This window comes from Drosophila nasuta, chromosome 3 (genome assembly GCF_023558535.2).
Source record: "Drosophila nasuta strain 15112-1781.00 chromosome 3, ASM2355853v1, whole genome shotgun sequence".
Classification (NCBI taxonomy): domain Eukaryota; kingdom Metazoa; phylum Arthropoda; class Insecta; order Diptera; family Drosophilidae; genus Drosophila; species Drosophila nasuta.
Window position 1 is genome coordinate 35633205 of NC_083457.1, and position 15229 is coordinate 35648433.

General features: G+C 40.6%; 3 protein-coding genes across 5 annotated transcripts; 2 read left to right on the forward strand and 1 right to left on the reverse strand.

Annotated features, from left to right (window-relative positions):
* Positions 1–52: 52 nt before the first annotated feature.
* On the reverse strand, positions 53–2827 carry LOC132788360 (uncharacterized). Of its 2 annotated transcripts, none has more exons than XM_060795725.1 (6): positions 2707–2827; positions 2620–2652; positions 1571–2554; positions 1338–1460; positions 911–1174; positions 53–857 (listed from the first exon to the last, which is right to left on the reverse strand). In XM_060795725.1, exons 1-6 carry the CDS (start codon positions 2727–2729, stop codon positions 290–292), a joined length of 1995 nt encoding a protein of 664 aa, XP_060651708.1. In that variant the 5' UTR covers positions 2730–2827; the 3' UTR covers positions 53–289. The 2 variants fall into 2 exon arrangements, with proteins under 2 accessions (XP_060651708.1, XP_060651709.1); XM_060795726.1 differs by having other exon boundaries at positions 2620–2649; positions 2707–2817.
* A 374-nt stretch (positions 2828–3201) lies between these two features.
* On the forward strand, positions 3202–5941 carry LOC132788985 (putative uncharacterized protein DDB_G0271606). Its single transcript, XM_060796700.1, has 2 exons — positions 3202–4486; positions 4712–5941. The coding sequence occupies exon 2, from the start codon at positions 4776–4778 to the stop codon at positions 5805–5807; it is 1032 nt and encodes a 343-aa protein (XP_060652683.1). The 5' UTR covers positions 3202–4486; positions 4712–4775; the 3' UTR covers positions 5808–5941.
* Positions 5942–6058: 117 nt separating this feature from the next.
* On the forward strand, positions 6059–13843 carry LOC132788983 (trichohyalin-like). Of its 2 annotated transcripts, none has more exons than XM_060796698.1 (6): positions 6059–6634; positions 7116–7435; positions 7491–7956; positions 8018–11046; positions 11097–11198; positions 11246–13843. In XM_060796698.1, the coding sequence occupies exons 1-6, from the start codon at positions 6224–6226 to the stop codon at positions 13767–13769; spliced, it is 6852 nt and encodes a 2283-aa protein (XP_060652681.1). In that variant the 5' UTR covers positions 6059–6223; the 3' UTR covers positions 13770–13843. The 2 variants fall into 2 exon arrangements, with proteins under 2 accessions (XP_060652681.1, XP_060652682.1); XM_060796699.1 differs by having other exon boundaries at positions 11100–11198.
* Positions 13844–15229: the final 1386 nt, after the last annotated feature.

Below are 15229 nucleotides of genomic sequence, written 5' to 3' on the forward strand. Positions count from 1 at the left end.
AAGTGTATAAAATAAAGAGAAACGCAAAATAAAAATTAAAAACTAATAAAAGAGAGTACTACGAAATATAGTTATGAACGATCGTATTTCATTTACAATTTCGATAGATTGGATAGACAATGAAAAGATTTGATTCGAGTTAATTCTACTATCGATAGTAGCGATAATTGGCGCACGGGATATCGAAACTATCGCTAGTTTTTTAGCTGCAACTTTTCAAACAAATGCACTAACCAATTTGTAAGTTCGATTTCAATGAGAAATTATCTTTTTTTTTGGTTGCTCATCCCTATTGTGGCGTCCAATCAATGTCCGGTGATTGATGTTGTCCATTCAGTTGGGACTGCGAGACGAATCTCCGGCTGTTCATCTGGAATTGTGACGGAAAAAATCGTGGAGAACGATAGCATAATGGTGGCCGTGTCATTGATGTGGGTTGCTGTTGGAATCCCATCCATTGATTGTACGTATCCTGCGAGCACGGTTGGAATGCCGACAGAGCTCCAGCTGTGGAACGCTTCGACTGCGTCGAAATTCTCGATGAATCCTTTGAGGTATCGGGTTTCTTCTTGCTTGACGAAGGTGTAGAATTTGCGGTCTTCGCATCCGGTTTGCCAGTTTGTTTTTGGATGGGACAGGAGCCACCTCCGCCGGCTCCATTGCTACAACAGCCATTGCAGCAACAGCATTGCTTGCGCCAATAGAAGCAACCTGTGCAGGGATTGTAGCAATACTTGTAGCGTGGGCGATAATAGCAACCGCCAGTGCTGCAGCAAGCCCCGTTGTTATCGTCCTTTCCTTTGTCCTTGTCCTTGCTAGCCGGCGTACCCTCAGAGTTGTCAGAGCTCTCATCGAATCTATGAGGAAAGGATGAGCGTGATGCGGGTGGCAATTGAGATGGGACACTTACTTTCCCGTGATCGTTGTATTGCAGCCACAATTACGTGTTGGTGTCTTGCATTTTAACTTTGCAGGAGGAGCTGCGTTCGCAGATTTCCTTTCAGGTGGAGGAGCGACATTACTCTCAGCAGCGCTGGTTGAGTCGTAGTCAAAGCTTTTCTTGGATTCACTTGAGCTTGTCTTGGTCTTGCTTTTGCTTTTGGCCGCCATGGGAATGGGTAACACGATATAGCAATCGACCGGTGGACGCGAAATCTGCAGCGAATTGCAAATCCTGCCAAACGAAAGAGCAAGTTTGTATAAGGCAACACCGATGACGACCTCGAACACGGGACTATTTCATTATAGTGTTTTATGTATTTTTTTTTTTGAGGTGTTACATGTTGTGTTTTGATGTTTGTGTTACGATCTCAGATTGGGTTTGACATTAAACTCACTGCTTGATGAGATCCTTACTGACTTCATTACATTTAACAATTTTCATTGCGCGATTATTCTCCCGCTTCGAATTCTTTGTCTTTTCCTTGTCCTGGGTCGAAGCTTCTTGATTTGATGCGTTGCTAAATTAGTAGCAATAAAGAATTTATTGAATGAAGTAGAGGTTTCTTTTTTGGAATAAAAGTGTGACATGACCTCCTACAGTCGATTTAATTTTTAATTTAGAACTTACCGCTTATCTGTTGATTTCTCTACACCCTCCCTTGAGGTGCTTTCAGAAGTTGGATTAGTTTCTTCAACAGCATTCTTCTCTGGCTCATTGATGTTGGCAGGTTGTTGAAAACCTGGCATTGGAGCATACATATTCATAGATGCTGGACAGGGACAACATGGCAAGGGACTAGACGGGATGGGACAATAATTTGGATACATATAGTCAAAAGGCGCTGCACATGTTGCCTGCTGTTGAGACGGAGCTTGGCGTTCCTGGCCTGTGCAGGGATCAAACTGAGGATTCTTTCGAGTGGGCAGCCCTGCAGCAGGCATTTCGTTGAGAGGTCGAGGCATTTCATTCAAAACGGGCATCTCATTTGTGACCAATACTTGGTTCATTGGATTTAATTCGTCCCGATAATCGTACACAGGTATTACAGGATCTGAGCCAGACCATACACCCTCAGACGCCTGGGGATCCCCTGAGATTCCTAGAGTGTTATTTGGATTCGATTCGGGAGGTATTGCTCCACTGCTCGATTTCGCTTGGACTTGATTATCATTGCTAGACTTGCCTTGAAGCTCTTTACCGTACCCAGTCTTCCTATAAGCTCTCTTATCCTTGCTAGATTTCTCTTGAGCTTCTTCACCATTCCCAGTCTTCCAATAAACTCGTTTTCCGCTGCTCGACTTCCCTATAACTCGATGATCATCGGCTTCAGAGACATTGTCGCTCTTAGCATCACAGGATTTGTTACAAACTCGTTGTCCGGATTCCTTATCAATCTTCCTACAGTCTGAAATTCCTTTGTCTTTACATTTACAATTAAACGAAACTTTTGGAGTTTTAGCAGAGCAACTGCAGCTACGCGTTTTAACCTTAGATTTAGGGGCATTTCTATTAAGCAAAAAAGTAGGGGGAATAAAATTTGAGAACTTCTTCTCAACAAAGGGCCCAGTTTGTTTCGGAAACTCTGTAATAAGTGAAGCACTTGTAGGAGGGCTAAATGGAAAATACAGGATTTGAGAATTAAGATTCATATTATTAAAAGTTGTTTATTTAATTACCATCCATTGTAATATGGGCTGCAGTCAAAGCTACTTTGAAATTATGAAATATTAGTTAATGACTTATTAGACGATAGTGCAACTTACTTAAACGTATTACAGTCAAACATGTTTAAAAACGATTTATCCACTAAAATTTACACCGAGAGGTCATTAACATAAAATTTATTCTAATATTAAAACGAATAAGTGATGTCTAAGTCTAGGCTGAGTTTTAAATGATTAATAAATTGAAAGTAATTTGCATTTCAAATAAAATATAGTCCATACATTTATCATATTACAAATATTTTCTTATTTCGAATCGAAGGCATAAAAATATCCGTGCACTGTATTATCAAGGATTTTATCATTAAACTTTAACTTGTAATTAATTCTTTTGTCATATGTAAATAATAATAATAATAATATTAATAATAATAATAATAATAATAATATAATATAATAATAATAATATTAAAGCTTAAAACAAATTGGAATATTTGTATCTTTATTCCACCTTTCTTATTCCTTTTTAACTATGTAGATCCTTAAGATTAGGTATCCCCTCTATATGTTCAAATATACTTCGTGTGATTAGTTATTTTTCAATAATCAAGGTTGTCGAATGTTTCGAGTAAATGAGCATATTGATATTTCGGAACATGTCTACAAACAAATTTGAACGGAAGTATTGCTGAATTTGGTTGCATGCCACCGGCAAAATGCGCAAGAATGTTAGCTCCAGAAAGGAGACCAAGGATCAGAGAAACTCTCCGATGTGGTATACGGCTGCAGCGGAATACTCACGGAAAAAGTGTTTGGCAGACAGACTAGCTGCTTGCAAACAAGAAGTGGCTGCCTTTGAAAAACGCATACGATCATATAGCCAAGAGATGGAAATGTATCCAATATCGCGCTCACCACCTCGCGCCAGAAGCATATCACCTAGTAATCAATTCAGAGGGTGCGTGGTGCCAACACCCAGATTTGATGGTGGTACGACGAGAAGTAGACCAAGATGCCGCAGCAAGACTCCCACGACTGGGTTACGAAATGTAGCGACAGCAACGGCTCGACCTCTTGACAGATTTGTCTCCTCTACCAGCCGAAGTCTATCGCCCCCCGAGACGGGGACAACGTAAGAGCTATCCAAGTAGGCATGGACTCGCTTCTACCTCAACGATTAAACGCAACAACCTCAAGGAACCGTCTACGAGTCGAGCTTCCACCTCAGCCTCAGAGTCCGATGATGATAACGAAAATCAACCGCAAGTCATTGATGTAACCTCAAAAGCGTCGCAAAGAGCCACAAATATTGCCCAACTTATTATGGTGAAGCCCAGCAGAAGATCCATAATGTCGGTGAAGAAGGCCATAAGTATGCAAAAGCTGCGCATGACCTCTGGCAGTGTACCCAATCGGTTGAGCAAAGCGTCGAAAAAAAAACAATTGCTTCAGTACCCGTAGAGCAACCAGATGAGTCGGATGTATCGGTGAAGGCTCCAGTTGAAGCTGAACAGCAAGAATCCATTCAGGAAACTGTATTGGAAACTGAAGCTGAACCTGAGCCAGAGCCTAAGGTCCCATCGGCACGCCAATCTGAATCAACTTCGGAACGGCAATCAAAAGTTGATAGTCAAGGACCTGATGTTCAATATTATTCAACTAGCGAGCGGGAGCTGGATAGTGTGGTGGACGGACAGCAGGAAGAAGTACCAGATATTGAGATATTTCACTGCTATCCCAACGAATGCCAAGGAGGGACTGGTGGTCCATCTTCGATCATTTGCGGCGAGTGCAACGGCAATGGCACCAGCAATTTAATTAATCAGGCAAGGGGCAATGTGCTAAGATCCTGTTCGGTAACCGAGGAGCACTTCATCAGGTAATGATAAGGCAAAATTGATATTAGTTGTAGTTCATAGGGTAATCGCGGCTTGAAATCTTAATTTTAGAAGCTAACATAATACGAATCAATTTTAAACGTTTATTGAAGTGACTTTGATGCTTAGTTAATTGCGAAATGCGAAAACTAATCAACTAGCTAGTTTTGTTTAGTTGCTAAACTATCGATAGTATTGAACTAATTTCTCGATCTCTTCATCCTTAGCTTTAACTCAGACTCGGAACTTCATCCGAACGTGAACTTACCTCAATATGGCATCTCGCATTATATGTATCCGGGATGCGAGGGACAGGTCAACTGGCATAGTAATATGCCTTATTCCTATGGGCCAACTATGCTGCAATCACAGCCAGGCCAAAGGATGTCTTATGGCTGCAATAGACCCGGTTGTCGACAGCAGCAGCTACAGCAGCAACAACAAGGCCAACAGAACGCCTACAACATGTGGAATCCACAACAGCATCAGCATCTGCAGCAACAACAGCAGCTGCAGCAACAGCAGCTACAGCAACAGCTGCAACAACAGCATATGCAGCAACAACAACAATTGCAGCAGCAACAGTTTCAGCTGCAACAGTGTCCACAGCCACGGTGTTCACAGCCACAGTGTTCACAGGCACAGTATTCACAGCCACAGTGTTCACAGCAACAGTGCCAACAACAACAACAACAGAATCAACAGCAGCAGAGTCAGCAGCCACCGCCACAGCAGGATTGCCTCACGGAACTATTGGCTCAGCAGTTGCAGAAACAAATGGAGCAAGCGCAGGCGCAAATCGCTCAAGTGCAATTGCAACTTTACAACGTGTGTGGCGCAGCAAAGATGTCGAAGCCGCCATCGTTTGATGCAACCGAAGTCACTACGTTGCCGCAACAGTCTCCAGTGGACGAGGAGTTGCCAACGATAAGTGGTACACAAAGTGCGTCTCCGTGCCAGAACTTGGGGAAATCCAATGTAACATTTTGCTCACAAGCGACTGTAGGTCAAGCATTGTGCTGCAATGAGGCACCAGCTGTCATGCCTTTGGGTCTTTGTCAAACACCGACCGAAGGATGTGAGCAAATGAATCAACCTCAGCCACAGCAGCTGCAGCAGCAACAGTTTCTGCAGCTGCAACAGCAGCAACAGCAACAGCAGCAGCAGCAACAGTTTCTACAGCAGCAAGCAACATTTCAACAGCCTGCACCACAGTGCAGTGGCAATACCTTCTGGACGCCTTGTTGCCGGCAGCGTTATGCTCAGATGCGTTTCATGATGCCACGTCCTCGTTGCTGCGATCGCCATCGGCGGAGTTCGTAATTTAACGTGCCGTGTACGAAAATAAAATATGTACAAAGTTCGATATATTACAAACTTATAGAAACTGCAGATGAGTGACACAATGCTTCCGATTCGTATAGCAGCTAAAATAAAATTATAGATTAATTAAAACACCTGCATATATTATACCATTATATTGTACTTAGCAAGTTGTGTGCAGTCAGTAGTAAAAATAACCATTTCTTTCTGAGCGCATCATTTGAAATTGTTGTCAATCGTTCAAATAATAATTTTCTAGAGTTTGCTGACAAAATTTGGAAGTTTCTCTTTTTTCCTTTTTTAGACCACAACCAGATTTATCTTGACTGAATGCGAGATTACCGACAACATATTTCGTTCGAATTACAGATTCATTATTAAAACCGCTTATCCATCGTATTTGTTTTTAATCAATAATGTGTAATTTCAATGCAATATGCTGTCATAGTAAAAAACTCCGTGAGTGCATTCACAGTGCCACAACGAGCACAGTCACGTCGAAGAACTCCACAATGTCGCCATCATCTCGGGAAACAAATTTGGGGTGTGAATGCAACGATACGAGCATAGCAGCATCTTCTAAAGCATCGCGTCGCAATGGATCTTCGCTGTCAAGTTCCGCAAGCTTGCCTCCATCAAATTCAAAAAAGGTGCTACCGCAGCGCTTAAGCAAAGTTCCCATTTCGATGGCAGCAAATCAAAGAAATGCAGTCTTACCTCGTGCTACAAATTGTACAGTAGACCAAGGCACCGCAACGCCAAGAGATAGTTACTTTCTCTTTGAACGAATCATCAATCAAGCTTTTCCGCAAAGAAGAAACAATTTGGTGAGTAGGCACAATGTAAAAGCTGATGTTGCGTTGAAAGGTATTGGAATTTGTGGTAATTGAAGTTGAATGTTGTGAACAGTTTATAAAAGATAGAAATCACATATTTTTAAAGCATACTTTTTAGGGCTTAACCTGAATCAGCTTCTGGAAGTCATATCCATTATACATATATTTTGAGATGGTCTGTAATTTTCAATATATTTAGCTTTCTAAGATCTATAATAAGATTATAAAAATAATCTTTGGTTTAAAGTGGTTATTTACCAATTTTAATCCAGAAGAATTTTGGAGTTCGAAACTAATTTTCATTGATACCATATTCCGGAAATTACAAGTAGTTAATAAACTGTTAAGTTAAGACTCATACTTAGTGGTATGAAAATTACCTTCTGTTGTCTTAATGAGATTTTTGTATTTTTGTGGAAAATAAAGAATTTTATAGTCGTACAAATTTAATTAATTTTGTGCACTACTTTAGAACTGTTGGAATTGCTGCCATTGTCATTGTAATTGTCAACTGCGAAAAATGGCGGCACGACAAAGGGCTGAATTAAATTCAAATAATTGGTCAATGCAGCAAGAACCGGCTGAAGTCAAACCCAAGGAAAAGCCCAAGCGAATTATGAAATACCTGAGAGAAAAAAAACTCAAGCAGGAAGGCCAGCTTGAACCCCGTTGTTATGACACTAAAGCGCGGCTAGTTGAATCGCAGGCCAAGAGCAAGCCAAAGCGAAAGATTAAGCGAAAAGTGGTAGTAAGTCAGGTCACACCAGAAAAAGAAGAAGGGAAGGACATGTGGTAAATTGATCGATAGATGTATTAAAACTGCTTTATACTCTCACCTTTCTCGCAGGTTTGAGTGTAATGTGCCACTACGTGTTAGCATACCAACAAACATTTGTTTCGGAGGCGCTCCTTGGGATCTATTACATTCAATGACTAACACACTTCCCGCAAATAATAACAATCTAAAAGCACTACCAGAGCCCAACGCTAAAACAAAGACCTTAGCAAAACCAGATGCCAAGGTTACTCCACCGATAGCAACATCACATGAGGTGGCACGTCAATTATGCATTACAATTCGTCCCATTGGCCTTGCACCGAATGTGTGTCCACCGCCTGCCAGTGAACCTCCAGAGAATATTCATCTGCCTTTAAAACAAGCTAAGAGACCTCAATCGCTGCCTCCTTTAGCTTTTTGCCCGCCTTCTCGTGCCTCGTCTCCTGATGCCTTACCCTTTCTTTCAGGTACTCCTATTTATCCAGTTGCAAAAGAATTTCCACCGCATGTAAAGAAGCTGCCTTTAAGGAAAAAGGTTATATTTTAACAAATTTAATTTTATTATTAAATTTATAAACAATTTCTTTACATATTAGATTGAGGCTACTAAACACAAGAAGCTAACTAATGAAAACTCAAGAGATTCTTCTACAAGAAAAGGACTCAATTCCTGTTTTGGAAGTTGTAAGAATCGGGGATTGTCACTAGAGAGTATTCGAAAAGATGATACGGTTAGGAAAACTGAGGATGGAAAAATTTGCAAAAAAAATTGTAAGAGATGCAAAACAAGGAAACTGTGTCATCAGAGCCAAGAAGCAAATGAGGAGGAAAATAGAGCTTTTCCTCGAATTGAATCAAAGTCTCAAGTAAATGAAGATGCAAATAGCAAAGATGCCACTTCTCCGCGAGAATCTGAAACGACCTTAAAGTTGAGCAAGAATCCAAAACTGTCGCAAGAATATACTCGCAAATGTTGTGAGCTATCATTACAAGAAAATAAGAATAAAGCTCTAGAAGATCAATCCCAAAGAATACAAGAAAACAATTTAATTATGGATAATAATCGGAAAAAGTTTCAAAATTGTATTCATAAAAATGCAGAATTACCATTGAAAGCAACTGATGAATATATTTTTCAAAATGGGTCTGAATCGGATAATATTCAAAAAGAAAAGAAAACTAATTTAGAAATAAATAAAAATAAAAATGAATGCAGAGCTCCTTGTCGAAAAGAATCCGAGCTATTCTTGAACGATAGAAAAAATCGAGAATATTCTGATGAATCATTATTAAATTCTAAAACTCATAAAGGTCAATCCCAAAGAATACAAGAAAACAATTTAATTATGGATAATAATCGGAAAAAGTGTCAAAATTGTATTCATAAAAATGCAGAATTACCATTGAAAGCAACTAATGAATATATTTTTCAAAATAGGTCTGAATCGGAAAATATTCAAAAAGAAAAGAAAACTAATTTAGAAATAAATAAAAATAAAAATGAATGCAGAGCTTCTTGTCGAAAAGAATCCGAGTTATTCTTGAAAGATAGAAAAAATCGAGAATATTCTGAAGAATCATTATTAAATTCTAAAACTCATAAATATCAATATAAATGTGAAAAAGGAACTGAAATATCATTGAATGATAACAAAATAAAGAATGATAAAAAATCTGAAAATTTACGAGGGCGAAAATATTATACTCGAACTAATTCCGATTTATCTATAAAAGTTAGTAAGAAAGCGTCTGAAAGAAATTCGAGAATAAACAACAATCAAAAAAAGTTCCAAGATGAGGAAAAAATTTCCCTAGTAGGGTCACAAATTTCAATAGATGAGGATAGAAAAACGGACAGACAAAATTCAAACGTTTCGGATGGGAGAGAAAGTGAGGCCAAAGATAAAACAAAAAAAGAATATGATGCTCAAAACACATCTACAACAAATTTAAGAATGAGTAAGAATCAAAAATATGAAAACGCAGAAACTTTCTCAAACAAAAATGCGGATGGAAAGCTTAGAAATGATTCTTCACAAAAAGCATTCGATACATATTTAGTAAGACGGGATGCAAGTAAACAGATATCTCATAAAAACTCTCGAGATAATTTAAGCATAAGATCGAGTCGAAAGGACTCGCGAGATTTGCGAAAAAAGTACAAGGAAAAAGATTCAAGAAGTGATAATCCGGGTGCATTATATAAGTCGGTTCACAGCATAGTTAGAGGAAATATTTCTGGCAAAGAATCTAAAAGATATTCACTAAGTAAGCCTAAGACGCAATTGATAGACAGAAGGTATAAAGTCGATAGGAAGAAGTCTGATGCAACTCTTAGAAAAAAATCGGGAGAATCACCACGACCAAGTCAGGAAAATAATGCAATTGAATTGACCTTCCGTCAAAAAATGCAGACTTTCTTGAGTTCATTTGCTCCTTCGTTAGGAGTTTTGTCAAAAATTTCTCAAACATTGAAGAAGCATTCAGCAACCGAAGTAAATATTTTAAGTCCCAATGAAACAATGAATCACTTAGTGGACACAATGAATAAGCAAATCGATAGCTTAGAAAAATCCTTTATTTCCCAAAAATCGGAGAGATCTGAGGTAATACAGAGATCTGAAAATCAAGGCAGTGATTTAAGCCACACCAGTAAATCTATGATACATCAAGCAAGAGACGATGCTGCTGAAACTAAAGATTGTTTTAAAGGCGATCAGATTTTAGAATTGAACAAATCAGATACATTTATGCAATCCAAGCGAGGGTCATCAAAGAACTCTAAGGAATCGCACAACTCCCGGAGAGGACAAGACTCTAGTCATAAATCAAAAATAATAAGAAGCTCTGAGAACCAGTTGCGATCCACAGCAGGTCGAAGTCAAACCAATTTGAAATTGAATCGAGTTGTATCACAATTTTTGAATAGTTTCTCTGAGCTTTACAATGAATCCCTAAAGCAAAATAAGGATAAGTTTAACTATATTAGAGGTGGAGATAATCAACGAAGAAGTAGACGCAGTTCAGATGCGCAATTAAATGAGGAACGGAAGAGTAGAGCAGAGTTGCATCAGAATCTTATAGAGTTGATAAAGAAGCACAATATGCGCTTCGATCAGAATTATGAAAAATCTAGGAGAACAAACCAAGTTCCTATATTGAACGCAAATGAATCTAACCTTTTTGAAATAGTTCGCAGCTTGCCATTGTCGCAACAAAATGATCAATGGCTTGAACATGATCATGCGACATCAGATATTGATAGTCGTGAACTAACTGCGACTCGGCAGAAACTTCGTGAACAGCAATGTCGGACGTCGGATGATAATGCAAAGGCCAAAATCAAAAATAAATACCGCAACCGTAAAGAAAATAAACAAGAGGATTTGAAGATATGTTTATTAAGGCAAGAGAATGATGACTCCCCTCCGGTTTTAGAGGAATACAATGTGGCTGGCTTTACGCGTAGCCACAGCTCACATCCTTTACAGAAAGGCGGAAAGGATAATCGATATGAGACATTTTGTTCCTCCAGAAAATGGGAAAATCTAAGTGCTATTGACGAGAAAAATATGAAAGTCGTATTGACTGACCTCCAAAGGTTCTGCAAGAAAAACTCCATCAAGTAAGTGTGAAATGAATACTATATCACTTAGTCTAACATAATATTCTCAGCAGCTACAATGACGATAACTGCAAGCCTGTGGTTCTGGTGCCCTTTCGACCAGACAGCCAACATCACGGAGGAGTGCTTGGCATGTGCAAACCCGATGAGTGGTAAGTATCGGCATCTTAAGTTACCCTTGTTAATAATGTGTTCATAGGAGAGAGCTGAAGTTGTCCAAGTGTTGCAAGTTAGAAAATCGAACAAAAAAACAACCTTCTGAATCATTCAACATTTTCCTTAAAAATAAGAGATTAACTGGACGATATAAGTCAACTCCAAGTCGTGAGTCGAAGTTACAACGTTCGGATTTCTCTTCCAAGCGATGCCAGTGCTCTAAACGTCAATCGGAACTAATCGCAAGAAAACACTGTCTATTATACAGAACCGATTCGGAGATACCACAATCTCATCAAAGTGGTGAAACAAAACCGTCTGGGTCCCAACGTGTCTCTCATTCATTTCAAAGAAACAACAGAGAGCAATCGGCAAATAATCCATCTAAATTACCAGAGAATGTTGCACGGTCATCGCCAACTGAGGAAACACAGCAAGAGACCCAAGAAAAGTCAGCTGAATATCCAGAAAAAGGCTCAACCCCAAGAAATGATAAAGGCGAATTACAAAGTACTCCATCTAAATCACCAGAGACTCGTTCTCTTAATGCACACGCATCTCACAGCGAAGAACGACACTCTCTTACGTATTCCTCACATTTTATGACATCTCAATCTGATCAAAGCACTGGGCCTACTTCTCCATCCTATGATTCGGTCCCTTCAAAAGTCGGTAGCAGAATTTCTTGGAATAGGGCGAAGCAAGCACGGTATCGTTCTAAGACTCCAAAATCAAAATCCTCTTTAAGAGCAAGAAGGCGATCAGAATTGCTCAAATCACACTCTCATCGAAATGATAAACGCGAAAGTTTTGAGGAACCGCAATATTTCAAATTTGGAATTCAACCACCCTCGCGAACAAATAGACATCAACCTGAAAAAAGACAATCGCGGCAACGAAATCGATCGAAACAGACGAAAAAAACTTCTAGGGGTGGAGATAAGGTAAATCGTTTTAAGGATGAACATCAAGTAAGGCGTGATCATTCTAGAAATCAACAAGCGGAACCAAATTATACTGCTGACCATAATGCAATTCGTTTTAATAATGATCACCTAGTAAGACGTGAACATGTGGAGAAAAGTCCCAATGCTGCACAAAATATAAATCGTTTTAAAGATGAGCATCGGGAAAGGCGTGATCTTTCTAGTTCAAGCATTAGAAATCAACAATCGCAGTCGTCAAGTCGATCTGGTAAAATCAAAAGAAATATCAGTTTCAGTAGTGAACAACAAGTACAACATGAAGACTCCAAGTCTCAGATATCTCACGGTAAAGTTCAGCAAATGCAAAAGAATTCTGATGAAGAAGAGCGACCTTACCATCAAAGACCCAAATCACCGGCATGTCCAGGGGCACATAACTTGCGAAATGTTGAGCAATCACCAAGTTCCCGTCAAAGGGAAACTCATGCAACAATAGATGACGTTAAGATTATTATGAAGCCGCGCCCCTTGCGGTCAACCAGTGCTGAAAATCTAACAGCATTGGAACACAAACATCTAGAACAGGATAGTCTGGAATATTGCGATTGCATAAAAAACTACAGAGAACTGAAGCGCCAACAGGAGTTGCAATTGCAAGAGGTATTCAGGCAGACGAATGAAGCATATGAGAGATGCTTGGAAAGACAGCGACAGTTGCAGGGAACTGAGACAATTAAGTGCGGTGTACAGCAACATGGGCCAAAAACTAATTCCTGTTTTGAGAAAATGCAACAGCAATACATTGAACTACATCAGCGACAAGTAGCTCAGCAGCAGAGGCACGAGGCACAGCAGCAACTGCAGCGGCAACTACAGCAGCAACAGGAACAGGAGCAGCAACGACTTAGGTATCAGCAGCAGCTACAACGACATCATATACAAGTAGAAGAAGAATGCAATTGTAGATATAGACAACAGCATTCAGAGAGCAGTCAAGCTTCCGCTTATATGCAGCAGCAACAACAGTCTAATCATCAATATATGCAGCAACAGCCATCAGATGTCAGTCAAATTTCCGCCTATTTGCAGCAACAACAACAGCGTCATCATCAATGTGTGCAAAATCAACAGCATCCGCATTCAGATATCAGTCAAGCTTCCGCCTGCTTGCATCAGCAACAACAGAATCATCATCAATGTATACTACAACAGTTGCAACAGCAGCAACTGTTTCATAACCAGCAACAATTGCAACAGCAGCAACAATTGCAACAGCAGCAACAATCGCAACAGCATCAACAGTTGCAACAGCAGCAACAATTACAACAATTTCATAACCAGCAACAATTACAACAGCAGCAGCAACAAATGCGACTCCAAACAGAGACTTTGTGCCCCTGTAATAATTATATGATAGCTTCACCCCAAAACGCTTTGCAGGCTCGTAGCTATTTCACTGATTCAATTGCCCCTGCACTAGATATAGGAGATGTGTCGTCTAGTTTTTATCGACAAACTTTGCTTAAATATGGCATACCACATCTGCCCAGCGACTACCAACCTCGACAACCACACGTCTGCTGTGCTCAATGTCCTTGTCAATGCCAACAGAAACAACCACAGCAACATCAACAAAATTGAAAGCAACGGCAGTTAACAAATGTATACAAAAAAAAAGTATGAGTAAAAGAAGAGACTTTATTTTTCGGATCTAGTATGTTATGTTTTTAATTTGTTTGCAATCATTTTTCGATATTCTTTTGCGGCAAAGCACTGACTGAGGTGCAACGACTGATGGGCTTGGTCAGCAGCCTCGGTGGCATGGAACACATATTGGGCTTCAGTATCAAGCAAGTGCGTCCAAAGCGTGCCATATAGAGTTTATTGGATGCAGCTGTTCCAGACAACTTGTAACGCACTTTCTTCGCAATCTTGTCGAGCTTGGCGGCAGATGCAGCTAATGTTTCCTCTACTAACTTTTTTGATAGTTGTTCTGAAGGATTCTGTGAAGCGGATTTGTTTTCTAATTGTTTCTTCCTTTGTTGATGCTGTGTCTGTATTTGCAGTAGCTGGTCTGGCTGCTGTTGCAACAGTTGTTGATGTGGAACTGGCTGCTGTTGTGGGGCTGGTTGCTGTTGTTGCGCCCGTTGCTGTTGTGGTGCCTGTTGCTGCTGTGGACCCTGCTGCAGCGCCTGTTGCTGTTGTGGCTGCTGTTGCGGCGCCCGTTGTTGCATTGGACAGCTGGCGTAATGTACCCGTCCAAAATCAGCCATATTGCAGTTTGACATTGGATAGTATTGACAATGATTGCAAATCTGTGTGGGCCAGTTGGTAGCAGGACAATCCTGGCATTGTTGCGGTGATAATGTCTCTAAAATATTATGGCTGCATTGCTCGGACATCGTGGGCCCATAGCCAAGCGTGGTCTGTGCCAAAGTGGGTCCCAACAAGCAGCAGTTGCTGGTGCAATTGCCATATGTTGTTGTCATTGCAGGATATTGCTGTTGATGCTGTTGTTGCTGTGGCTGGAGAAAGCAAGTATTAGATGCAGGCAGGCAGTAGTTGCTCTTCACTGGCTGTGGGAGACAACAGTTATTGCAGCTGTTACTTATGCAAGGCTGCAAATTGGAGCAACAATTGCAATAGCTGTGCGTCGCTGCTGGCAACAACAGTTGTTGCTGTTGTTGGATCTGCTGCTGTTGCAATGGCTGTTGCTGCGCCTGCATAATAACGGGCATGTTTGCTGTAGATGGAGGTGAAACGGTGATGGTCACATGTGGTGCACTGACGACCGGGGCTGCCAATGTTGCTGATGACAATGTCGAATTGTTGAAAGGCAGCGATCTCAATTGATTCAGCCGTCGCAGCGAGGGCACTTGAAGATGCTTTCTGCTGCTGGAGGAGCTAGCGTTGTGCGATAGCTCCACATTGTTGTAAGTGTGGTCGGTGGCCTGACAACCACGACTGTGGCCTGGCAAGCGAGAGCGCATGGCGCATTGCAGAAGAAACTCATCGGTTTGGGAGCCTGTGTGGGCGCCAATATCACACGGCGATGTCTGTTGCTGGGCGTGGCAGTGCTGCTGTTGGTGGTGGTGGCAAGT